The following is a 27,079-nucleotide window of genomic DNA, read 5'->3' as shown; positions in this document are numbered from 1 at the left end:
TAAAGATATGTAAAAGCTTGAGATGATTTCTTGTTGACTCAATCATATTAAGGAATATGTGTGATTTCAAAACTTTCTTTGTGTCAAAATAATAAACTAAAGACTTACCAACGGTAAATTCCAGGGGAATCGAACCAGTTAGAGCTGGATGGCCCCTTATTCGTCGGAGGCCTAGGGTCGGAGTACTCAGCGTCTAGGACTCCGCCGGTGCTGTGGACCGCAGCCCTGAGGCAGGGGTTTGTCGGCTGCATCCGCGATCTGGTGCTCAACGGTAAACCACAGGATCTCACTGCTTACGCTCGGCAGCAGGATTCAGGTATGTTGCGTCTGTTGAAAAAAGAAAATTAAAGCGCTTTATTTTTAATTGTCACAATATAACGTGTGGATGTCCGCATTTTGAATTTTGAAGTGTTATATATTTAATGACATTAGATATAGATTTTACACACGCGGTTGTTGTCTATAGCGTTATTGGCGCTACAAACGAACAGACATATAAATATAGGCTGATAAATATATTACCCTCCTTTGTGCCGCGCAATCGGGTAACAAGATCGATAATTTTCGAACGCCCCAGTTATGAAAAGTCGTGATTCAACTATTATTTATATCCATAATTGATGATTTTCCATATTTGTTATCAAATGCTCCATTTTGTATCTCCATCGATTTCCAGCATCAGTGCGTCCAGCGTGCCACGTGTTGATGAAGCAGTGTGTGAGCTCACCGTGTCAGCACAGCGGCGCGTGCTCCGAGGGCTGGAACCGGCCGCTCTGCGACTGCTCCGCTACCAACTACACTGGACCTACTTGTGGGAGAGGTGTGTACTATAATATTGGAATTGTCGTCCAATCCAGTCCAGTCGTATATAACATAAGCTCACAACTATATCCTAAAAATAAACAATAATTGTATGTATAAATAAAATAAATATGATAAACAAAATAAATTTTATTAATTATATTATGTTATATGATAATATTAGACACCTATGACATTATTGCGTAGAAAGCAAGAGGGAAACCACTGCTCTATTTTTCCTAAAAAAAGTAGCATGGTGAATGTAACACCGACAAGAGCGTGGCTCTTAAATTAGTGATGATAATGATGACATACCGTAAAAATCACCTATTTACCGATGATACGAACGGCCGATAAGACTTTATGTGGGCAATTTTCGAAAGAGACACTGACAACATCCTTCGTGAATTACTAGATTTGTTTGCATTGCCATTGCAAACTGAATCACAGGATTATCACATGACGAAAAATTACATGATTCCATGCTTCCCGAGGAGGAGCTCGGTGGCGCAGCGGTAAACGCGCTCGGTCTGCGATTGTTGAAGTTAAGCAACTTTCGCAAAGGCCGGTCTTAGGATGGGTGACCATAAAAAAAAGAAAAAAAAAAAGATTTCATCTCGAGCTCCTCCGTGCTTCGGAAGGCACGTTAAGCTGTTGGTCCCGGCTGCATTAGCAGTCGTTAATATATAACCACCAATCCGCACTGGGCCCGTGTGGTGGTTTAAAGCCCGATCTCCCTATCCATCCATAGGGAAAGCCCGTGCCCCTGCAGTGGGGAAGTTAATGGGCTCGTGATGATGCTTCCCGATTCTTTACGTAGGTAAACTATACAAAGGTCTTAATAATTTGACCAAAAAAAATCATACACACGAGGAAAATAAACAAAATATAAACTGGAAATAACGAACTCCATCGACCTAATTTCAGATTCGCCAACGATCTTCCTGAACGGCAGCCAGCACCTCACTGCGGCGCTGGGCCCGGAGCACATCACACAGACAGAGGAGCTGATGCTGCGGTTCCGGACCTCGCGGGCGGGGCTCCTACTGCGGACGGCGTCTGAACACTCCGCTGACAGGATCGAATTGGCTGTCGCGGCTGGGAGAGTGCGCGCCAGTGTGCGCCTGGGGGATAGGGAAAAGGTCAGTAGCTATGAATGGAAAATAATAGGTAATAGCGGTGAACAAAGTAAGGTTACAATGGGATTGGCATATCCAATAGGATAAAAATCCCAAAGCTAAATAAAAATATTAAAAAAAAGCGGTGAACGAAATACACGTAAAAGCAGTCACTTCATATTCCCTGCAGTTGATTATTGATGCCGAAACTCATTCAAAACACAATAAAAGTCATCATTAGTCACAGCATCCATCGTAGATGATTCTTGCAGCACTTGTGAGTCTACAGGTTCCCGCAGCGCCGCCGATGAATATAGAGAAAAACACGTATACGAATCAAAAAACATGTTCAAAAAAATCGAGGAATTTCTGTACTGTGAAAATAATGTGTTTCATTATTGTAACCTTCCAGAACCTGTTAGCGGGCTCGAACGTAGCGGACGACCGCTGGCACACAGTAAGGTTCTCGCGACGGGCGTCGAACCTGAAGTTGCAGGTGGACGGGGCGGCGCCGGTGCGCGGTATGTTATGTACGTATGCACGGGCACACCCGCACCATTTTGTTTTACCCTCGTAGTGGAACCAGGTTGGTTTTGGAACGCTTCCTTCGTATCGGAACGTGTTGATTTGGGAATTTAGTAGGTATTATAATTTTGATACCCGCATCTAGGCTGGTTTTAGACAGAAAAAAACTATAATTGTTTTAGGACTTCACGAAACAACACACGTAACATAATAAAAAAAGCCAGAAAAATAATAATAAATGGGCATCTCAAACAAAAGTATTCACTTAGCAAAAGTCATGGTCGCCGTTATTTCAGTTAAAATAGTTGAAACGGATAAAACTGACGATAACCATAAAAAAAAAACAAGATTTACACAGATAAAATAGTCATTTAAAGAAACCAGTCCTTTTTGTGTTAAAAAAAACAGGAAAACTCAGTTTACAACTGTGCGGGATCTTGAGTAATCTTAATTATTTTTATAAAGATTTTTAAAGTTGACGTTCTCGAATACTAATGAGGCGGATCCAAAGTAGACTATAAGTCAAGAGTTTTCTTGAAATAGTTTCCAGAGAACTTTATCCAAGACATTTCTGCAAATAGATTTTGCAAGGATGTCTTCTTGGTGTTAGCCGTCCTATTAGAAGTAGCATAGCGGCTTATTTTCTGTTCGTTTCTAGCTGGCACTTGGTATTTCCACCTTTCCGTTGGATGCCTTAAGTATTGTTTCTTTCTTCTTTTATTGTTCATTTTCTTCCCCTGTAGACTTCCTCGTGTATGTGATCTCTGAACCTTCATAACTTGTTCTGTTCCAAATGAATTTTCTCCTACTTTTATAATACTCTTCGAATAATTTAAGGAACAGATCAAGTTTCCTTACCAGGTAACAAAATTGTCTAAATATTATTTCTTTAGTATGTAGTTGATTGAAATGTATCATATCTCTAGGATATGTAAGCTCAAGCATTATGCTATGCCATGTATTGTGGTTGATATATTGGTGACTGAATATTATCTAAATTCTTCTAGACGCTCTGCTAGGTATAGTATCACTAACTCTCTCGGCTTGACTGTCTGAATATCTGTGCTCTCTAGAATTGACTCTGTAAATACTTAAAAAAAAGTGGCTGTTGGAAAGATCTATGAAGCGTTTACTTTGCTATGTTCTTTTATTTTAAAGTCAATGTTGTGTTTAAGTGTACCGTCTATCATTAAGAATATACTATAATTTATATTGATTTGTTTTGCAGCTGAAACCATTTTAGGAAAAGCATCTACGTTAGAAATTTCCACTTTACATTTAGGAGGTCTATACCACCCTGAAGAAGAAATACAAATGACTTCAACATTACCTAACTTTGTTGGGTACCTCCAGAAGTTTGTCTTTAATGGAATCAGGTACATTGACATGGCTAAAACTCTGGGCATCGGAAGCAGCGATGAGAATAACAATATTTATGACACTTCAAATATCATCTTTAATGGAAAATTTGTCAAACCTGATGGGTTGAACGTTTACAAATCCGTCACATTCAAGTCGAAACACACTTACGTTGGTTTACCGTTATTGAAGGCTTACGCCAACACCTACTTGGACTTTTACTTCCGAACGACTGAGATGGACGGACTACTATTTTACAATGGAGGAAAGAAGCAAGACTTTATAGCAATAGAATTAGTGAACGGACATATCCACTGTGTGTTCAACCTGGGCGACGGCGTGGTGACGATGAAAGACAAGCTGAAGAACTTCCTGAACGACAACCGGTGGCACGTGGTGTCGGTGCGGAGGCCCACGCCCAAGATACACACGCTGCAAGTCGACGAGGATCTGGAGATGCATACTACAAGTAAGTAAAACCAAGTACTTACTAAAATAATATCTCTAAAAGATCATTTTTATTATTTTCATAGTTAATAGGCAGTTTGCGTTTTATAGAGGATCTTTTAACATTCAGAAAAGTGTTTTAAATATTTTTTGATTTTACGCTAAAACATGGTACGGTACTATTAAGATATATTTATTTACAGGCTCAAATCTAATGTTGGAACTAGACAGCGTTCTTTACGTGGGCGGCGTACCCAAAGACATGTACAATACGCTCCCAGTGGGCGTGGTCTCCAGACAAGGCTTCGAAGGTTGCATGGCCAGTCTGGATTTACCTGGAGAGTCTCCCTCGCTGCTTGATGACGCTGTAGTGCCTAGTTCCTCGCTGGTGTCGGGATGTGAAGGTATAAACATACAATTATTTCTTTAAATATGCTTTTTTAATTTTGGGAATAGACAGACGTACATTGACCGAATTGGGTATGCCAAATGATGTAGTATGATCTATTTCGAAAAACTCGCGTGTTGAAATGTTTGATGAATTTGTAGGAGGCAAGAGAAGCATGTCAGGATCTAAACAGATGGGAATCCAAGTCCTTGCTAGATTATTGGCTTTGGATTTTAAATCTTTCGCTGTATTTGGTAAAACTGTTTTCAAACGTTATCGCAGGTTTGAGGCGAAATATATTTTTTTAAATCATTGCCAAAGTAAAACTGGCTGATTATATCGGCAGAGATTAGTAGAATAGTGATGCAGTAGTAGAAAATGATGATAATTTTCATTTCATTTCAGGACCTACAAAATGTACACACAACGCGTGTGCAAATAAAGGAGTGTGTGTGCAACAATGGAACACCTACGTCTGCGATTGTGATCTCACATCCTTTACCGGACCTACATGTTATGACGGTATGAAAAACAAAATACTTTTTATTAATTTTGATGAATTTTGATTGTTTTGTACAGTCTGTTATAGCATCCATCATGGCATGGATAATTGTTTAATTTCTTTGTCGGTTCATGACCATACTTTAATGACACAGCTTTGTCAATTATATGGCGTATTTTTTTGGTGTACCTATGTTTTACGTCTTTCACCTATTTCAGAGTCAATAGCATACGAGTTCGGTCCAGGCCGCGGCATCATCACCTACACGTTCCCTCCGAGCTCCGTGGCCGACACTGAGACTGACAAGGTGGCTCTCGGCTTCGTCACCAGCAAGTCTGATGCTGTGCTGCTGAGGATCGAGTCTTCCAACACCCAGGACTACATGCAAATGGAGATCGTGAGTGTAACATACACCTTTCATCATTTTATATGACATAAGCCAGATTCTTTTTTTTTCACACTCACAATTGAGCTACTCAGACAGCATTTTTATATTGAAAACTTCTTTATAGTTATTTTTAAAGATGTCATCATTACCTAGGCTGAAATCATGACATAAACTCTATATATATCCGAGTGTTGGGCACAGGTCTCTCCTTGAGGGTCGTTAAGGTTCATACTCCAATGAGCATGATCCACCTTTATGCACCGTCATGTGCTTATTACGCAGCTTCCCTGCGAGTTTGTCCAAAAATATACAGGAGCTTCCATAAACCAACATTCACTACCTATTTTCAGATCCGGGGCAATCTCTTCATGGTATACAACGTGGGCGGTGGAGACCATCCTCTCGGAGACGAGGCCGCGAGGGTGGACGACGGCGCGTACCACGTCGCGCGGTTCACCAGGAACGGTAGTCGCGCTTCGTTACAGCTCGACAACTATGCTGTCAACATTCGCCAGCCGCAAGGTTAGTTCGGTTCCTTTTCCATATTGATGGAAGGTTTAAAGAACAAAACAGATAAGTAAATCGATTTTTCTACAAGTATACGACTGTGGTAGACAATCCTTTGAATGGTTACATTCGTCGCGGTGAAGGAATGTGCGAGGTGTCTTCGTAGATTTTAGTGAACGCTTTCTTCCACTTGTACGTTATTTCAAAACCACTGACAACATAACACGCTTCCGGCTATATCCCAATTGAGGTAGTCAGAGGTATATCCGTCGCAAGATGAATTAGCTACCCACACCTTTACGAGGTTTCTGTTAGACCAGCATTTTAGGTGGTAAGCTGTATCGCCGTCTATACCTAATGGTAAATCATAGACTGAGGGCATAAACTATTTCGATGTGACTACTACGATGAGACTAGACTACTACCCAAAAATCCTAGAATTACCGGAAATCCCGGGATTTTTCGGAACCGGGATTTCCCGCCGGAATTATTACCTAAACGAGACCTTAAGGACACCTAAAATTGACAAATCTTCTTATAAAGACAAGGATTACAGAATCCGATTTATTACCTTTCCAGGCGGCCAACAATCAACGATCTTCAATAGCATGTCGACCATCACGGTGGGCGGCGGCGCGGGAGGCTCGCGCACGTTCAGCGGCGTGGTGGCGGGCGTCGTGGTGGACGCCGTGCGCGTGCTGGACGTGGCGGCGGCCGGGGACCCCGCCGCCTCCGTGCGCGGGGACGCGCGCCGCGCCACCACGCCGCTCGACCGCGATATCAACAGGATGCAGCAGGTGCGTGCTACAAAAATACAAAAACACTTGTAAGAATGGGGAAAGAACAAAAAGTATTTTAAAGAAGGCTAAAGAGACTATTAACGCGCGAACGTGCACGAAGTTATGTCAGGATTGCAGTAAGTGGAATTGCGTGGTCTCTGCCTACCCCAATTGCAAACAGATGTGATCTTATGTATATATGTATCACTCGTACATGGCTGCTAGATGCATGTTGAACGCCACACGACAGTAAATTAATGCCTCGCCATTAAACTAGAACATCAACGGAATACCTATAACGTACCATAACGTAGCGTGGTAGTCAGATCGATATTTCTGCTGATTATGGCAGCGGTAACTAAAGAACCAGAGACTGTATCATTAGTATTATATGACAACGGCCAATGTCTATTATTACGTCTGCAAGATAGTGGCATTACCAATATAATTTAAACCTCCCCCAGACCCCGCCATCAGGCTACGGCGGCCCAGGAGTGTTAGACGAGCTGGTGTACTCCGGCGCCGGGTCTGGCTGTCGAGATGACGATGAGGACGCGTGTGTGCTACCAGATGCAGGGTCCGGAGACGATCTGATCACGCCCGTGTACGTGCCTTCCACGAGGCGGCCGCCTTTCAAGGTTTATAAGGTGAGGATTTTAACCGAAAACTTGAAAATATAGATGGACAACTTGCTCCGCTTCTTATACTTGAGTACATGGGGCTCCTCTCAGACCCAAATAGAAAATATAGTTTTTGATTCGAACGGGATTTGAAGGTGCAGCTTTTTGGCGTAACGGTTCCTGATATTATATCAGTGGCTGGCAAAAATGCCAACGTAGATAGGTTTATGCATAATTTTAACGATGTTACTATCGGGCCACCACACCTGGTCCGATCGGTGGGAACAGGTGGTCTAAGGAAATAATAGTTTTCGTTAATCCAAACCAGCGCAAAACAAATTGATGTCATCCGATTGGTGGAAAAAAACAGTCGGACAACATGTCCAGAGGGTCCAAACTCGTTATTTCACCAGACCAACTTATTCTTCTATCTCTTGTTTTAGCATATACTTTCAATTTTCAGGGAGGTTCCAGTGGCAAAATCATCAAGCCGTGTGACGACGAGGATTGTATCGAAGGCTCTGGTTCTAACGCTGAAGATATCATTACCGAGCCTGAACACCCAGTTACCACGTAAGTATACTTTACAAAAGAAATCTGAAGAATAAATCAACTACTTACACTCATTCCCAAATGAAAGATCCAAAGACAGCCAAGGACTTTTTTATGTTTTTATACCAATAACCAGACATGACTTCAGACGTGGCGTAGAAATCTAGTATGGAGAGCGTCTAATTTTTTATCATTAGCTCCCTTCGAAATCTGACACTATTACGTTATAATTCATCGTATTTATCTAAAACACCAATATCAATTAGTGGCAATTATAATTTCGGGACTTTGTATACGTATTGAAAGTGACTATGGGTTTAAGCCTTTATTAAGTATCCGTCCCAATTACTTAGTATTTTTTTTTTATTGACAAAATATTTAAATAATCATTACAATATTTCCTCACCAGATCCGGTGCCTCAAGTACCCACAGCCACACTCATACGATGACGTCACCAACCGTGCCGATGACCCCCACTGACCATGTGGACAAGTCTCTGGAAGGTTCCACAGACGGCGCCACAGACTTCACCAGCGGATCGCATACACCCGACGGTAGAACAACCTTGCCTGACCACGGGAATATCCACGCTGGGACGGTCGATACCACGCCTGATCGGACTACTACCGTTACTGATGGTAAGTTATTTGTATTTTTTTATTATAATTCTGATTGGTATTTATATATAATAAAATTAAAATCAGAAAAAAAAAAACATAAAGTGGACGGTAAAAGTTTATGTTTGTTTCTTGCTTTGTTGTGAGGATCACTCACAAGCGCCATCTTGTTTGAGATGTGACATGTCATTTGGAAGCCAGACTTGAAAGTTCGCTCTATCTGGCATAGATGGCGTAACGAAGATTTAAATACAGTTACTATTATTTTGATATTTTTGTCGTACTTTGGAGTAATTTATTAAATCATTGCACTGTTGTGACACTAAAATGACCATAATTTTTCAGATAATTCTTACACTGGGCATCACACGCCCACAATAACTGGTCGTCATACTCCAGAAGACATAACGACAACTGAAGACGAAACCAACCACATACCAGACTACGAAACTGGACGAGAGAATGAGATAGAGCATGTCCCAACACATGGAAGCGAGCAGGACCGCATACCAGGCAGAGTTCATCCGGATTATAACAACGGCTATGAGAATGAGTTCACGACAAAGTGGTACTATCCGAAGTCGACGGATAACCGGGTGGTACCGCCTGAGTCTGAGTTCTTCGCTACTATAGTTGGTAAGCAGCTTATTGCAATTTCCTTAGGGCTTTGAGAACAATTTAGAGGTCTTATGGTGTTTTATAAGAAAAAAAATATTAAAGAAGTACTGGAAATCTTTCACGTAGCTTTTTTAATAAGGAAAATCTGAAAGAAGGGATATGCAGATACAATTCCTCCTCTCTCATGACAGTAATCTATCTCTAAAGGTGAAGGGATCACCATTAAATAAACCAAGTACAGCCGTCTAACTAAAACTTGTTTCTCCAACAGGAATAGTAGCGTCAGTGCTGATAGCAATAATTCTGATCGTGATAATCGTGCTGAAGTACATCGTGTTCAAGCTGGACCCGTCGTACAAAGTGACGGAGGATAAGTCCTACCAGCAGGGCGCCAGCGCCGCGTTGCTAGGCAACCAGGTAACTATGGAGGTAGACGTCACTTGTTATTCATTTTCTGTAGCTGCAGTGCTAAAAGCTTCCTTCATGCTAGGTATCTCTTATCATTATAATTAAAAATAAATATTTTTCCACATAAACTTTTTCCTCTTTTCACCATCCTGGAGCTGGAGTTGAAAAAAACTTGCGTGCTTTATGTGATGAACCTTAAGAAGAATTTTATTTTCCTGACAGTCACACCCCCTTTGAATTAATTTGCTTTGAATAGCGAGAAACGTTTTTGATTTGGACAAAGTACAGTATCAGTATTAGTAACGCCCCGCTCCCCCGCAGCAGGCGCACTCCAGCTACCAGAGCGCGGGCAGCGCTGGCGGCGCGGCGCGCAACCTGCAGCCGCTGCCGCTCGCCCGCAGCGCCGCGCCGCTGGCGCCGCAGCCAGTCAAGCGGGACGGCATCAAGGAGTGGTACGTCTAAACCATGCACCAGAAAGAGACACATGTACTTTACTCGGTTTGTGATGTGACGCGTGCTTCTTCAGGGTACGGCTTGACGTAAATACTGGCGATTCGTGAAAATTTGATCCGAACGCCCTTATTACTGAATCAATTTAAAAGGTAAGAATAGAATGAATATTAATTGGTCGATTTGACCAGAATAAAACTGTACCTACTCCTAATTTTACATCATCAGTGGCACAAAATGCCATCTTAAAATCGCTGGAGTTGTCATCGAATTACGTTGAAGACCGTACCTTGGAGAAGCCTAGACTCGGACATATCGACGTAGCGATAGTGAGGTGAGTGAGTTCCCGTAGTCGCTTCGATCCTAACCTCGCAGGTTCAGAAGACGGTCCTGAGGCCGCGTGTATGATTGTAGCGTGAGCGCTTAAAGCTAAGGTGATACCGACTGACAAGTGTTAGTATTGTAAATATTAATCTAATGTACCTAAAGTTAAAGAATCACTTGTGCGATCGGATTGTGCAATTTTAACGATCAATTTGAATACGCGAGTAATGTCTAGGGAACCTGGAATTGCATTTACAACAATATGTTGATCTTGATTATGTTTATTTGGATTGTTCTGTAGTTTGGCTTTTGAGTGATAGTCATTTTGGCGTAACTTCTGCAAACGACGTCACTTATTGTTCCAAAAACTCATTCAATTTCTCGGAATTTCATGTAAGTAGAATTGAGAGCAAGTCATGATCACTTTTACTCAAAAGTTTCAATTCTTGTTAAGTGAAGCAGTTTTCTACTGTACATTGCTATTCTAATATAACAAGTGTTTGCGACGTAACTTTTCTATCTACATTGCCTTTGATAGTTTTACTTACACTAAGACTAATGTAGAATGGGTAGACTTATTTATGGTTTGAGTTCATAATTGAACGAGTTTAGCCTAAATATCAGTCTTTATATCATCAGTTATACAAAAAACAGAACAGTAATGACGAGCAATATTAAATTAGTTTATCAATGGTTAGAAACTCGTTCAATTGTGTAACCTTTACTACCAATAAATCGTTGATCTATTCCAAACCTAACAAATTAAGGCGTTGCGTTAATAATTCGGGGCTGCCATCACGAAAATGAAGCATATCGTTCTATTGAAGACTATGACTTTTACGATTTCAATATCTCTTTCCTATATTTATTAGATATTATACAATATTTTTAGAAGAGACGCGGTGGGTAGACGTTAGGACGTGGACATAATCATGGGTTTAAAGATAATCAGCTTGGATTTAGATACAAGGGTGTACATTATCGTAGGATGCGTAACCATCGTATGAGCTTGTAGATTTGATATGAACAGTAGATATTTTTGGTTCGTGTGCCCTCCACCTTAGTTTATCGATTGCTCAATGTTTTCACTTCGGCGTTTCCCTTATAATGTCATCTGTTAGAGGCCTAATCGATTTACAAATAATACAGTGTTGGATGATTTACGTTTTGAAAAATGTTGTTATTGATATAAGCGTCTGATTCATACAGCTCGTGAATTTGAAGGAAATGTAAGATTGGTCAGTCCTGTTGGGAGCTAACTATTCTTTAATACTAATTAAGAATTGACAAAAAATTTATTACTTTAAAAACAGTTGAACATCTGACGTGATTACTCGAAGTATTGATCATTGTATCTCAAGGACCAATTCTAGGTCCACTATTATAAATGGATGTTTAGAATTGAAAATGTCAGTGAAATCGGAAATATTTTGGCTGATGTTTATTTAATGGAACAAGTATTACCGACTGATGCGAAGGCCCGTAGGTCCCAATTTAGGTATTTTATTGCATGCAGTTTCCTCTTGAAATCATTAATAAATAAACTGCTTATATTTTTACATTTAGAAAGTACATCCACCGTCCCGTTTTCCTCTTTCCGATTAAAAGAAACTTAATTAGCTTTAAACTAAGACGAAAAACATATTTATATAGATTGTTATGAAGCACAGGTTCTAGGTATTTGAAGTTGCATTTATTGTAAATAGTTAACAATTATTATAATGTAATTTAAGCGGTAACGTACGGTGTATATCACACTCGTTTTACGGCACAAAATGTTAGTATCAAATCAATTTGTTTGTCTGTCAATTTTAGTGATAATTATGGTTAATGTGGTTGATGATTTGTACCGAAAATTTGGATGTTTAATGTAAAGGTAGTGGAATTTTCTATAGACACAAATGTTAGGTAAAAATATAATTTCGTATATACTTAAATTATAAATAAAACCTGATTTGTATTTATTATACAATTAATTAATTTAATGCTTTTAGATAACTGAATTTATTGTTTAATGTAAGTATTTAATGTTTGTTGTGTCTATAGAGGATGTCAGAGATGCTCACATTTTTTTGTTAACCATGTTTACTGGAGTTGTTACACTCGACTTCGGTCGGACCAAGTTTTGTTTCGTGTGAAAAGCGACAGTTTTTGAAATAATAATATATTATGTAAAATACATGAATCAAGTTGTTTTATTACCCCAACATTCACATAAAAATATTGAATCAGTCCCACTTAAGAAAGCCATAGGTTATTGATGGAAATTGCGAGTTGTTTGGCATTTTAAGTTCAGGGCTATCGCTAACAACAACAATCAAGAATTAGCTGTAATACCCATTTGAATCAGAAATGTCAAGCACGAAACGAAAGTTCAAAGTCGTTACCATGACCATCAATCACCCGTCACTTCCCGCCAACATCTTGATACGCCAGTCGAGGGCAAGATGGCGGTTAAACTCCTACACTGTTTATTTTTCGTACATTACGTTTCTTCAGGCATGAGCGAAAACCCGCTACTAATGACAACCGGCAACTCCGACCAAATAGCAAAAACTGCTGAATGCGTTTTAAAACTCTCCGCAAAATATTTCGTCGAGAAGAAAGCTCTCAGTGGTAGCATCGTGATAATCAACATCAACTCTTATACCTCCACTACACAGAGGCTACTTTTGTCTACCATACACGGAGGAATCAAATATTCCGTTATGGTAAAAGATTCCTTTTATCCGCACGCCAACGCATCCCATTTTCCGGAGAAAGCTAAAAATTATATGTTGATTTTAGAGGAGAAATCGGAGCTCCGTCGGAATATACTGCAGCTGAACAAATTGCCCACCTGGAACCCGTTAGCTAAAGCGATAGTTTTCTACCAAGTGAAAGAAAACGATACCGCTGAAGACGCTGCCATCTCATTCATAAATGAATTGAGATACTATAAGCTTCTTAAGAGCATTATCTTCATTTATAATGCTGATGAACAGGAAGTAATATCTTTTACGTGGAGTCCGTATAGCGCCACAAACTGTGGTGGAAAATGCGAATCGGTATACGTCTTAGACAGGTGCAGAAATAATGTTATACAACAAATAGAGGCTCAAAGGGAAGTGTTTCCATTGGATATGCGAGGCTGCCCTTTGATCGCCTACGCTATAGTTTCCGAGCCGTACGTTATGCCGCCGACAAGAAAATTAACAAATACAAGTTTCGACGATGCCTATGAATTTCAGAGGGGAGGAGAAATAAGTCTTGTTAAAATCATAAGTCAATTTACAAACATGAGCCTGATTATACGGATGTCAGAGACAGCTGAGAATTGGGGGATCGTTTACCCGAACGGAACAGCGACCGGGGCTTACGACGTATTGAGGAACGACGCTGCCGACCTAGTTATAGGCAACATCGAAGTCACTAGGACCCTTCGGAAATGGTTCGACCCGACTGTAAGTTACACGCAAGATGACATGACATGGTGTGTCCCGCGCGCTGGACAAGCCTCCACTTGGAATAATTTGGTGATCATATTCCAGTGGTCAACTTGGGTTGCGACACTCGCGGGCCTGATAATAATGGGTCTGATATTTCACTATTTTTACTACAGAGAAAACGATCGTAAAGTAACTAAATGGCCAACAAATTCTTTGTTGATGACGTTCAGTATGCTGCTCGGGTGGGGCGCATCGTTTGAGCCGAAAAGCGCAACGTTCCGCGTACTGATCTTCTGTTGGCTCTTCTTCAGTATCAACTTGAGTATATCTTATGAGTCGTTTCTAAGAAGCTTCCTAATGCACCCGCGATTTGAGAAGCAGATAAGTAGCGAGGCGGATTTGATACAGTCCGGGATTCCTTTGGGAGGCAGGGAGATTTACCGTTCCTATTTTGAGACTAATAACGCGAGTGGGTTTTATTTGTATCACAAATACAATTCGACTGTGTTCGGTGAGGGGATCAGACGAGCGGCTTTGGAGAGGGATTTTGCGGTGGTTTCTTCGCGAAGACAGGCTGAGTACCAGGACCAGCGATTGGGGAGAGGAGCTTCGCTGATATTCTGCTTCCCGGAGAGTGATAATCTTTACAAATACGGCGTGGTCCTCCTGGCTCGCAAGTGGTTTCCTATGTTAGAGCGGCTCAACTCTGTAATCCGCAGCGTCTCCGAGAATGGTCTCATAGATAAATGGAATCAGGAATTATTTATCCATACTGTGTCTACAGAAGGGGCTAGTACTATCGAGCCTCTAGGAGTGCCTCATTTGTTGGGTGCTTTTATGTTCATAGGTCTTATGTATGGCGCGAGTGTTTTCTTGTTTTTGGGGGAATTTGCGTTTGGATATTACCAAAAACGGAAGGTGATACCGACGGGTAACCGGTCTCAACCGGTGTATAACATTAAGGCAGCTTAAATTTTAAACAATATAAATAGGCCATTAGGGTGATTATTCCGTAGAAGCTTCTTAGTAAGTACCTGATTTATCTTTCAATTTTCTTAATTAAAAAAAAAGTTTGATATGAGTTCTCCTGTTCTGATACGCTCTATTTAGTCTATTTCCACGTTTAGAATTGTGTGATAAATCTCGTGAGCGAGTCATGACAATTGATTTTAATATTTTATACATACATACATACATAAACTCACGCCCGTAATCCCAAATGGGGTGGGCAGAGCCACAAGTAATCAAAGACAACTTGCAGCCACTGTTGATACGAAGTCCTAAGATGGATATGATGAACCTTATGGTGATAAGGGATCAGCCGATCGCCCATAACATTAGTAATAATTAAATTAAAAAAAAAAATTAATAATAATAAAAAACAATAAAATATAGTATAGTTAAAGTAGTAGTAGTAGTGTAGTAGTGGTGGTAGTAGTGTAGTAGTAGTTAGTTAGTTATGGTATAGTATAGTTTAATATTTTATGGAATTCATAATTTATTTTGTGCGAAACATCCCGTGTTTAAAATCAAACATTCCGTGTTTATCATCTACCTAGCGTTATTCCGTGTCTTACGGATTCCTTTTCCTAACCTGGAAGATTTGCCAAGTCCGGCCTTTTACAGACGCGACTGCCTGTGATTTCATACCAAACATGAATCTAAATACCTACCTTTGGTTGTTAAAACAATTTAGAAACGTTAGCCAGTACAAACAAGCTTCTAATGTGCTATTAAAATGCAATTTATATTCATTGAGACTGTATCAGTGTGATTTATTTGGAACCAATCATATTAATCATGCTCATGATTGTATTTGCGGTCAATATAAACGAACCGAAACATGTTATTACCATTGCTGTTTAGATAATAAGAGCCTTGATATGAATTTCGAAGGTTACTCTATCAGTACACTTAATTTTGTTAAGAAGCTAATATCGAGGGTAGCTGCAAGTTGTCTTCTGATTACGTGCGGCTCTGCCCACCCCATTTCGTATTAAGGACGATAGTTAATCAGCCGATTGTCAACTCTGTATCCAACATATAATTGGGTAAAATAAACACAATCAGTGACCTTTTTGCTAAAGAGCAATTTCAATTTTAGAGTAGCTACAAGTTTAACATACCTAAATACTTATAAGAACTAAATCTTTTGAAAAGCTAGCACCTCTTTAAAATTACTACATTAATACGCAAGGTATCTGCCTACCCTAGCGGGAATAAGCGTGATCTTACATATGTATCTGAATGTATTATAAAGCAACATAATAAAATAAATTGAAGGTGCAGAATCAAAACAGAAAAGCACAAGGAGATTATATAAAGCTTACTGCAGTCTGGCGGCATAATTTGAAAAAAAAAAAAAAAAGTAGTCCAATACAAAACACAGCCGCAGTTTGTACGAACTTTATATCGTTGCACATGTGCTGTGAACTGCCTGCCCGCTTTACTTAACATGAACTTATCCATAACCAACACAGGGTGAGGGTCTAGTTTTTTTATGTGACTTATTGTTAGATTTGCCGCAAGTGGCATTAACTACTTGGCCGGACAAATGGGAAGCGCTGAGAGTTTTCATCCGGTAAGACAACAGGCCTGCGGGTACGGTCACGAGTACTAATATGTATACACTTTGAAACCACATCACACTAACTTTTTTGACAAATTAAACCGTAAGTCTCATTAAATGTCATATAATGATAGTGCGACAGGGTTCTAAAGTGGGTACATGATATTGCTCATGACTGTACCTAGTGCGGCGAGAACTTCGGCTCAGGGCTTATTTAAAAGAATTAATTGGCTGTAAGGGAAATCGTCAACCACGCCGGCTGGGTCGGTATCGAGGTCCTGAAGTGATTGGGCGACCGAGAAAATTTGAAGCCTCTTTTCATAGAAAGTTTTGAGATAAATATGATGACCGATCGGATGAACGGGAAACACAACTCTGCAAACTAAACTCAAACTCAAGGATATGACTCGTTGAATCGTCATTATTTACATAAGTAAGTAGGTATATTTTTTATCAAACGTCTCAGCCGCCTAAAACTACTGCAGCTTCTCACAACCTATATAGTCGGGGAAAAGTAGCTGCGAGAAAATCCTTAGCAGAAAGCCCTAGACGTTCTTAAAAAAAACCAATAAAATTTTGAATACAATTTCAGTAACTTGATTTCCTAATATTGGGTAGATGGTAGTTATTCCCATACCTTCCTATCTTAGAAATAGTCATCCTTTCAATAATAACCTTGTTTACTAGTATAATACTAAAAGTACCTATTATTACTTAATACTTTTACCTGAAAACTATATCATAATCTCACCTACTTCCTTCAGACTAATATACCCCATAACATTACACACATAGTTATACATGCACACGCATCAACAACTAAACGACCTTATCTCTTAAACATAAAGTTCTAAAGGACGTTGAGAAAGATTTCTTAGGTGAATGTTACGCTGGCAATGCGTAGGTAATGGTTCGCCTTGATGTAAGTAGTTCATTACGACGTAATCATGCAGAGAAGAACACGTTTAATTGGGCTTTATACAGACGAAGAGATGGATGGTTGCGTGAAATGGAACATAATAATAATATTAGCAGTACTCAGTCGTAACATGGGGCGTCGAGAATTATTCGCAACGCAATATTTGAATTAGAATAGGCCGAAACCAGCCTCCAAACTCTAACAGCCTCCGTGGTCTAGTGGTTAGAGCGTTAGGCTCACGATCTGGAGGTCCGGGTTCGATTCCCGATGGGGACATTGTCGAAATCACTTTGTGAGACTGTCCTTTGTTTGGTAAGGACTTTTCAGGCTTGAATCACCTGATTGTCCGAAAAAGTAAGATGATTCCGTGCTTCGGAGGGCACGTTAAGCCGTTGGTCCCGGCTATTAGCCGTAAAAACACCTCCACCAACCCGCAGTGGAGCAGCGTGGTGGAGTATGCTCCATAACCCCTCCAGTTGATTGAGGGGAGGCCTGTGCCCAGCAGTGGGACGTGTATAGGCTGTTTATGTTAGGCCGAAACCGAGCACTGATCGGAGAATGCATGACTTACATCGTCGTCTCACTGGTTCGAATCCCGGCTTGGCCTCTAAACTACTGAATTCGACTTGATGAGTTCGAATTCATGTTTGGATCATAGATTATCACCTGGTTTCCAGGATTTGTGCCCGATTAATGGCAATAGGCTTGCCCCCTATTACATGGGACTCAACCATAGCTGGCAGGGGTGGGTGTATTATACCTACACCTCAGCCTACCCCTTCGGGGACACAGTTTCGTGTTTTGTATTCCTTAAGAGTCGGTTGTTTTATACGCGATAGCATTCGTATTTTATAAACGATACGAATGCTATCTACGTAGATGGACGTCAAACGGCTATTGGTCGAAGCGCTCAATATAATTCGAGCCGCGCGCGGCGCGGTTGTCATGCAGACCCGGCAGGGCGGTTAAAATGGCCACATCGAAGCAATTCATCTAAGAAAGCAATATTGCTATTTGACATTTGTTTGCATTGCGCACTTACTTTTTTACGCGCAAATGATGAATTGCTTTGATGTGGCCATTTTAACCATCCAGCACTACAGCAGTAGAAACGCCTCACAGCATCTACATACAACAATATTAGCATATTATAGCATAATATTAAAATAACAGGCTTTGTTTATAGCACCAATAGGATACGAAAGATGTACGTATTAGCAAGTAAAATATGGCGTTCCATTTTACGTAACTACCCCCGAGAGAGCCCGCGGTATACAGCCAAAACGAATTTCTAAGGAGTGAAACGAAACGTTATAATACACTGTTATGAAACGCCACGTCTCTAATAAAGACGGAAAATTCGGAGACATCGTGGAATATTACAGTGGCAAAGTAGTTCTATTATGATAAACTACAATATATGTTATTTTCTTTATAACATTCCATATGTACCTAAATTTCATAAACCAGACTTTTGACTAATTGTAAATTGTGCCACTGTGGTCCTGTAATTTATCAGCACCGGCTTGCTTCTCAAACGTGGAGCGCCGGTTCGAACCCTGGTACCGGACTTGCGCCAATGAGTTATTAATTTATCTTAAGTGCACTTTCCACTAACACAGTTGGCTAGACCATTATAAACGGCGACATGACTTACCATCTATCACGTTGCTTTAATAGAAAGCTCTGTGAGGCGTGTCTCTTGCGATGGATGTACCTCTGACTACCCCAATGGGGATTAGGCGCCGTTTCAATTCCCAGGACCGTACTTATTGTACCTAAGTTAATTAATTTTAAGTACGATTTCTCCCTCTCTACCTACGATGACCACACACACACTCACGCACACACACACACAAAGTATTTTTATGTCCCCACCGGGATTAGAACCCGGGATCAAGATCGTGAGCCAATCATTCAACCACTGGACCAACGATGCCGTCAAGGAGGTTTGTAAATAAGGAAGTTAATAAAAATATTTACCCAGATAAGTAGTAATATTTACCCTATTTGTAGTTGTGTAAGTAAATCAGTAAAGTCATACTTAGTTCTGGTGTAATGAAGATAAGTTCCCGCTAATGAAGACCACACACGACCGACTGCAGCGGCCCGGCTGCACCGAGCATTCGTTTAACTACAGTTAAACTATCACTGGTACCACTGCAGTGATAAATTATTTGCGACTGAAATACCTATGTGATCAAGAGTTCTTTTAAATTGCGAATATTATTTTTTTTGCGATTGTAGAGACCCCACGAGGGAGAAAGGTAAATCTGCAATAAGTTAAGTCGGGTAACACTCCGGACATCCCAAACAAAAATCTTATTCTTATAGAGTGCCCCGAACACGTAAGTGCGAGTGGGACAGATATATGCGCGTATTCCCCTTTACTCCTCAGTGACCTACGGCCATTTAGGACTAAGGTAAGACTAGGGAATGCTATCCCGTTCTCGTGGGATCCCGATCTCGCGAGATTTCATAAAATTTTTCGCCCATCCCATTCGAGATTGACGGGATTGGGTGACTCTCCTTGAGTAATACTTTTTGTTTTGATTACCTATGCTGATCTCCAATGAAAACTTAGTTATATATAGTATATTTAAGAATAAAGGTTTTTGTTTTCGTTCAAAAAATATTTTGTTTTAATTAACCGCACTATTTATGACCTCAACATTTATGAACTAGAGGAAATCCCAAAAATTTCGGGATCCCGCGAGATCTCGAATTCGCGATCTCGAGTCAGGATTGCATTCCCTAGGTAAGATCCAGAAAACTGAAGTAAATCTAGCTACGTACAAATTAGTGCGGGGCGGAGAATTGCCGTTTATTATACAGCAATTACGGCATCTCAATGATAATTGAGTTATTTATATCATTTTGGCTTAATTTAAACATGTTCCAATTCGAAACGAAAAACCCACGTTCAATAATAAGAAATAAGAAACCGCGGTTTGTTTATCACAGCCCAGTTTCCACACCCTTTTCCAAGTTGTCATACGCCAGTGGTGCATGAGCCGTCACCTGTCACTGGTGACGACCGGTGGTGATCCCTGACGACCCCTGACGACCCAACCCACCGTCAACCACGCACGGTGCCACCGGTCCTTCCTATTCATCTCTCACCGTGATTCTGACGGCTGACTGTGACACATGCCTAACAAAAGCAGAGAGAAAGCTAATTTATTACCCAAAGCACTGCTCGAACTTTTTGTTTAAAGCCAAGTGACAATTGTTAAATCGCTTCGGAACATGTGCTATTGACTTATAGTTGTTAATGGTTTACATGCGGAATCAGTTAGTTGGAAGTGGTATAACAGGGCTTGGAGCGCCGCATTGTAACAAAAATCGGAAGAAATTGCTGTTTAGTAATAAGGCCGCCGATTATGCTTTATTATTTCGAGGCGCGTCCAATGCGTTGCTGCAGCGTTACATCCTCAAGACATTTGCGCTGCAAGAGAAATCCATACAATAATTCGCGTTTCGCATCACAATTTGTATGGATTTATCTTCCAGTGCGGCTGTCGAGCCGATGCAGCGATGAAGCGTCCTGTTATGAGCCGTAAAGTTATTTATTGATTGAAAAGTGTTTAGGTCTTTAAGATAATGATAACGAAAATGCGATATCTTCCCTCTAGGCTGTTTATGTTTACGCAAACGTTTACGAAGCTAGACAAAGCGTTGGGTGGTAAAATACTAAATAGTAAATATCTGGAAATAACTAGGTTTACCTAGTCTAGGTAACCTATAAAATAGTCTGCTAACAACTGAAATCAAAACTATGAAACTCTACCCACGGTAAGGTTCTTTTATTACTAATTAAGTTATCTAGTATTAATTACTTAGCAAGTATCTTCTAAATATATAAAAGGAGAAACTGACTGACTGACATATCAACGCACAGCCTAAACGGCTACATGTAGGCACTTGAAATTTGGAAGGGACGTAGCTTAGGTACCGTAGAGGTGCACTAAGAAAGGAATTCCCGGAATTCCCACGGGAACGGGAATTAGCGGGAAAATCCTGTATGAAAAATCTAAACCGCTTAAGTTAGACGCACTCCCACACAAACAAAGATCTCTCTTTTCTAACACGCCACGCGGACGAAGTCGCGGACAAAAGCTAGTAATACGTATAGGTATTAACACCAGTAGGTTTTTACATATTGTGAAAATTAAATGATAGATGCCCTAAAATGGCAATGTGTTCGAAAACCTAACACTTACTTAATTAACACTAAATAACTTAATTAGTAATAATAAATACTTACTGTATAGGTACATTAATATGATTAACCTTTTCCCTTTGTATGGATTGAGAACAGACCTCATCAATCCTAGTGTCAGGGTCATTATAATATAGAACGCCTGACATAGCTCATGTAACGACAATTTACTGCTCAGGTAAATAGTACCCGGGACTGACTGAGCCCTCTGAAGAACGAACCATCGTAATACTTTTCGGACAGCCGGGTCAGAAAGTGATTTCTGATTATGTTCCCACCGGGATTCGAACCTGGATCCTCCGGATCGTGAACCCACCACTCAACCACTGGATCAGGGGGCAGGTCAATATCCCTGTTGTTTTGTCCGTCCTCCAAAACAAGTTCGTACCTACGTCTACAAAGATACAAAACTTACGTACGCATCGGAATACCGAACATATTTCAATGGAAAATTTAACCCTCTGCAAACTAGCAACAAAGTCATACAAGTAACTTATGAAGGTAACTGGAGTAATTTGTAACCCAATAAATTAAGCCCCGGGACATATTTATCATGGTTCAAACTGGAACTAGCTCCCGTCACCCGCATTATCTACTCTATTCATTTTTCATCCACCACATCCGAAAATCGTCTTTCCACCCCCGTGATAAGACATCCTTAGCATAAATTACTCTGTTGCTGGACAAATTTAACTTTGCTGTTTGTTAGAGGAAATTGTCTCTTGTCTTTTATATGGTAAGGTGCACAGGTTTGGAGTGAAGTTGTGGAGTGAATAAAGATGAATGGTGGTGTCAACCTGTCTCGCGCCGCCCCTGACTGACAGACGCTCCGGGCGCCGTACGTCACATCTTCGTGTGTTTTTTTTAATTTCCAACAATGCCACCATTTTGAATACGGGTTTGTCTCTTCATTTATTCGAGAATGTTCGAGAATCAAGATTCATGATGTCGAGACTTTTATATGCGCGACACGTGTTTCTTTTCTTGCGACTAAAATCTTTTGTCTGACGCTGCTTCTACATTTATTTATTTATAGGAAAACCAACAGCTAAGTACATCAAATAGTATAAACATAAATATAAATCACAAAAGAGCCAATTATAGGTTTCCACAGATAGACTTTGGTATATGTCGGTCATACAGCAACAATACATAGCAAAATAAACTAGGTATCTATACAAACATAACAAACACATTTCACGAAAAAATCAGCTAGTCGCCTACAATGTCCGGGATAGAAATCTGCAAGCAGAAAAATGCCTGCGATCACGTAATTACAACGCATGATACTCCCAACCAACTAATACCTATCTTTCTGCCAATTTCCGCTTCACTGATGGTATATTACAGTTGAAGATATCAATATTACATACATACATAAACTCACGCCTATTTCCCACCGGGGTAAGCAGAGACTATAGAATTCCATTTGCTTCGAACCTGACACACTTCTCTTTCTTCCTCCACATTCATCAATCGCTTCGCAATAGATCGTATTAAACCTTTTCTAAAGACACCTCCAATTTGGTCAATGTAAGTCCTTCTAGGTCTTCCTCTGCCAACCCTATCATCAACTTTCGCTTTATATACCGCTTTTGCAATTCTATTATCCTTCATCCGCTCTACGTGTCCAAACCAACCTAACATTCCCTTCTCAATCTTAGTCACTATATCGTCTTTTACACCACATCTCTGTCTTATGTCTCTGTCTTGTTTTAATATTAAGATCTTTTATTATGCCATTAAGGTTTCTGCCTGCACGCCATAAAAACTATCCTGTCTATAGCATGCTTATTTGCTTCATTCTGAGTGCAGCAAACCTTGTAGGCAATAACACATAAAATAACATAAGCTCACGGCTAGGTATATTCCAATTGAGGAGGTCAGAGGTACATCCAGCGAGAGATGAACAAACTATCCACGCTTCACAGACATTTCTATTAGACCAACATGATAGGTACGTCATAGCCGTATAAGCGTCTCCAACTGTCTTAGTGAAAATTGGACCTAAGATAAATAACTCATTGGTGCTAATCTGACCTCGGGGTAAGTAATCTAGTCAAAAATCCTCTCGTATTTCTGATCGATCCGAACTGGGCATTATCTTAGTGCCCTCGCATGCAGAAGTAACGGCCCGGTATATGCGGACTTAGTTCCTACTTTATTGTGAACCGTTAAATTTTACGCCGCGCATAAGCTCAGCGCTTCAACGAGCAGAGCAGAGTAGCAGTGGAGACGGGACACCTTGTTGAATTAGCCGTTACATCTGTATATTGGTGGCATTTCGCCGAAAATCGCAAAGAGTGGTAAGATAAAGGGGAAGCCTTTGTCCAGCAGAGGGACAATACAGGCTAACGTCACACAGATGAGTCATTTCTTGCACTCCACAGACAGACAACTTGAAGAAAAGAAATGAGCACTACATTTTTTGAACATACGATTGTAATAAGTACCATATCATTTCTTACATATCTGTACGGCCTCAGTGGTCCACCGGTTGGAGTGTTGGGCTCACGATCCGGAGGTCCCAGGTTCAAATCCCGATGGGGACATATCACAAAAATCACTTTGTGATCGCTAGTGTGGTAAGGACTTTACAGGCTGATCACCTGATTGTCCGTACGATGATCCGTGCTTCGGATGTCACGTTAAGCCGTTGGTCCCGGTTACTCTTACTGATGTGACTTAGTGGTCGTTAGATGAGTCAGGGGTCTTAGGCGGCTCAATAGTAACCTTGACACCAGGGTCCAGGGTTGGTAATCCACCTCACAATCCACAAGATAGAAGAAGACGTACATATGTGTAAATAATATGACTTCTGCTTTTGCTAGACTTGAAATCAAGATTTGATTAGAACTTACAATACACAGGACTTACACAGTCCTCATCAAAACTACTTCGGTACTTCACAAGCTTTTTCATTGTGCAATCTTGTTCTGGAACCAGTGAGTCGAAACACCCACATTTCTGCCTAGGTCCCTGTCTGTGACACAGCCGCTGACCATCGTACCGAATTTTACGTTTCTGGCTGAATTTTTTGTACTCTTTGCCTGCGAAGTTGTGGACCGTCACATGTCCATGCGGCACATGCGAACTTTAAATTAAACGCCATTTTTAAAGATCCGACCGTTCCCAGTGTTCCGGGTGTGGACGGAATATTTATAAAATTGTTTGCCAACACTGCCCGCCGGAATTTCGTAACGGATTTTCGAAGGCAAAGTTTTGCTTTCCATGTATTATCGAGTGCGTGTTTATAATTATGAGGCAAACTGAAAATATATTGTAACCTTCGCAGTCGACATCCCGATGATAAGTTGAATAATGTTGATTTTATCTTTTGGTTCCTCCACCAACCCGCAGTGGAACAGCGTGGTGGAGTATGCTCCATACCCTCTCCGGTTGATTGAGGGGAGGCCTGTGCCCAGCAGTGGGACGTATGTATATAGGATGTTTATGATGATTTTCAGTTTCATAAACCAAATAAATGAAATACTCTTTCTCTTGTATGGGTTTATTATGCGTACCTATTATTTCTTTGTGATTGGTTTTCAATCCAATCTTCTGTGTTATTTTTGAAAAATTCTATTTTCGGAATATCTCAAAGCCTTGGTTTCTTATAATGTTAGGATTTAGTTATAATAAGTACGATACGTACATACCTACACGTGCTTCAGGATACTTTTTAACCCTATTACACACAGTGGAGCAAACAAACAGTAATCCGTCGTACAAATTCACCTCATACACTAATTCAACCGCCCCGATATTCACTTCCATAATTTCCAACCCTTTACACAAAACACATTGTATCAAACGCATCTATTCCGACTAATTACCCACATCTCCATTATAAACGAGTAAAAGGGGTACAGGAGAGGATGAGGGTACACTCCCCATATTACTATTTCACCAATATGATAGTAAAAGGCATCGGCGGTACAACCGTACAGACGCCTAATTTAATTTTTCGCATATAATTAATTCTGTCAAATAGCTGAGGTAACGAAGGACGATGAAAGTGGGACGCTACGTTCTGATTGGCTCACTCAAGACGTTAAAGACATGGCCTGAGTTCGCTTGTAATCTTTATATATATTAGCGAAAAGTAACTGACAGATTGACACACACACTCATCGCGAAATTGCAGGAACTACAAATGATATTATTATGACTCTTAAATTTAGCATAGGGTTTCCGTTTAGGACGTAGAAACGCAATAAGACTAGAAATTTTGCGAAATTCAACCCTTGAGGGTGTGAAAAGTTTGTATGAAACTGGATTTTTGAAGAATTTTGTATAGGAATTAAGGAGGTGGGATGGGCTACCAGCGTTTTGGCTTATACAATACTTCTGAAAAAGCAAAAGCTTTGTATAAAACAGTTAAATGTGCTTTAAGAAGAAGATAGCTATGTACACACACTCATTTGTACTGAGTCTTTCATCGGGGGTGGCATTATCAGTCCCTGATAAAACCCTCTGTAATAATAAAAAGATTTAAAAAAATACCCTTAGGGCGTAAAAAGTTTGTATGAAACTTCTATAGTTTTAATAGCAGAGTTTTGTGCGAATGAAGTTGGTGATAACAGCTAGTTAGGAGTATATAGGTAGTATCGTCGATGGGTAAATGGCAACCGATCGACATTACACACAGATGATGGCGGTAGTAATTAGGGCGCACGTGTGCAACTATAAAATGTAATCAGTACCTCGTCAGTACATGGTGGGTGCTGCGCTACTGCTGGAGATGTGGCGGGGATGATAGACTAGAGCGTCTTAGGCTTCTAATGACGTACTATCGGCGCAGGCTGGGAATCTGCGAAATGTTCTATAAGGATTTGCGAATTTACCTTTCAGTTAAAGTTTGTAAGTACCTATTGTTGCCTATCGATAGGCCAGAAAGAAATAAAAACCAATAGTTTCAATATAGGCTATCGATAAACGTAATCTATTTAAGAAATACATTTTGTCTAATTCTTTAACATTAAGAGCCACGCTCTTGTCGGTGTAGCGTTTTCCATGCTACTTTTTTAAGGAAAAATAGGACAGTGGTTTCCCTCTTGCCTTCCGCCCAAGTTTCAATTAAATTCTTTAACAAATGTAAAAAATCAGACTTATCCGTTCAGTAACTTTGGGCTTTAAGGAGTGGGAACGTTTTTTGACTGGACGCACTCTGAGTATAAGTAAGGGTTTGTTTTTACCATTCCGAAACCCTAAAAAGTACCTCTATTAGCAATCCGCCAATCGCGGAATCTCAGACGGCCAAATGCGACTGTACGAATATTGTAAGTGCGTCACTGCCCAAATATAATACATATATTGTTGTCAAGACGTCATTAATGGGAGGTGAGCTTGAAGATTCTATAATGTCGTGATGATATTGCCAATTGAGTCTGAACATGATATTATATTACATTCATGTCAGTGCCCACCCGACCTCATGTGTGTTTTGTCGGAAATAGTGATTATAGAACAGTGTCATGGAAATGTGTCTTACACGACCATCTCCCTAGCGTTATCCCGTTTTTCACAGGGTCTGT

At 40.4% G+C, this 27,079-nt stretch overlaps 2 protein-coding genes across 2 annotated transcripts in view; both read left to right on the top strand.

Moving 5' to 3' along the window:
• The window catches only part of LOC126374898 (neurexin-1-like), a 198,901-nt gene extending 186,312 nt beyond the window's left edge, over positions 1–12,589 (top strand). The window contains exons 13-28 of the mRNA XM_050021673.1: positions 125–316; positions 677–820; positions 1,729–1,943; positions 2,332–2,449; positions 3,673–4,272; positions 4,454–4,654; positions 5,044–5,160; positions 5,359–5,537; positions 5,879–6,050; positions 6,615–6,832; positions 7,279–7,461; positions 7,898–8,007; positions 8,396–8,625; positions 8,950–9,240; positions 9,494–9,651; positions 9,952–12,589. Coding sequence (XP_049877630.1) covers positions 125–316; positions 677–820; positions 1,729–1,943; positions 2,332–2,449; positions 3,673–4,272; positions 4,454–4,654; positions 5,044–5,160; positions 5,359–5,537; positions 5,879–6,050; positions 6,615–6,832; positions 7,279–7,461; positions 7,898–8,007; positions 8,396–8,625; positions 8,950–9,240; positions 9,494–9,651; positions 9,952–10,092 — 3,269 coding nt within the window. The 3' untranslated portion in view covers positions 10,093–12,589. The remainder of the gene's footprint in view (positions 1–124; positions 317–676; positions 821–1,728; positions 1,944–2,331; positions 2,450–3,672; positions 4,273–4,453; positions 4,655–5,043; positions 5,161–5,358; positions 5,538–5,878; positions 6,051–6,614; positions 6,833–7,278; positions 7,462–7,897; positions 8,008–8,395; positions 8,626–8,949; positions 9,241–9,493; positions 9,652–9,951) is intronic.
• A 262-nt stretch (positions 12,590–12,851) lies between these two features.
• Positions 12,852–14,804, top strand: LOC126375103 (uncharacterized). The gene has a single exon (XM_050021946.1). The coding sequence runs from the start codon at positions 12,852–12,854 to the stop codon at positions 14,802–14,804; it is 1,953 nt and encodes a 650-aa protein (XP_049877903.1).
• The last annotated feature ends 12,275 nt before the right edge of the window (positions 14,805–27,079 follow it).

The sequence above is a fragment of the Pectinophora gossypiella genome, chromosome 18, assembly GCF_024362695.1.
Source record: "Pectinophora gossypiella chromosome 18, ilPecGoss1.1, whole genome shotgun sequence".
NCBI classification, from domain to species: domain Eukaryota; kingdom Metazoa; phylum Arthropoda; class Insecta; order Lepidoptera; family Gelechiidae; genus Pectinophora; species Pectinophora gossypiella.
The sequence above is the reverse complement of the archived record's forward strand: the minus strand, read 5'-3'. Positions and strand labels throughout refer to the sequence as shown.

Coding starts and splice junctions, on each gene's coding strand:
- LOC126375103 (XM_050021946.1), top strand. CDS start 12,852: ATGGCGGTTAAACTCCTACACTGTTTATTTTTCGTACATTACGTTTCT.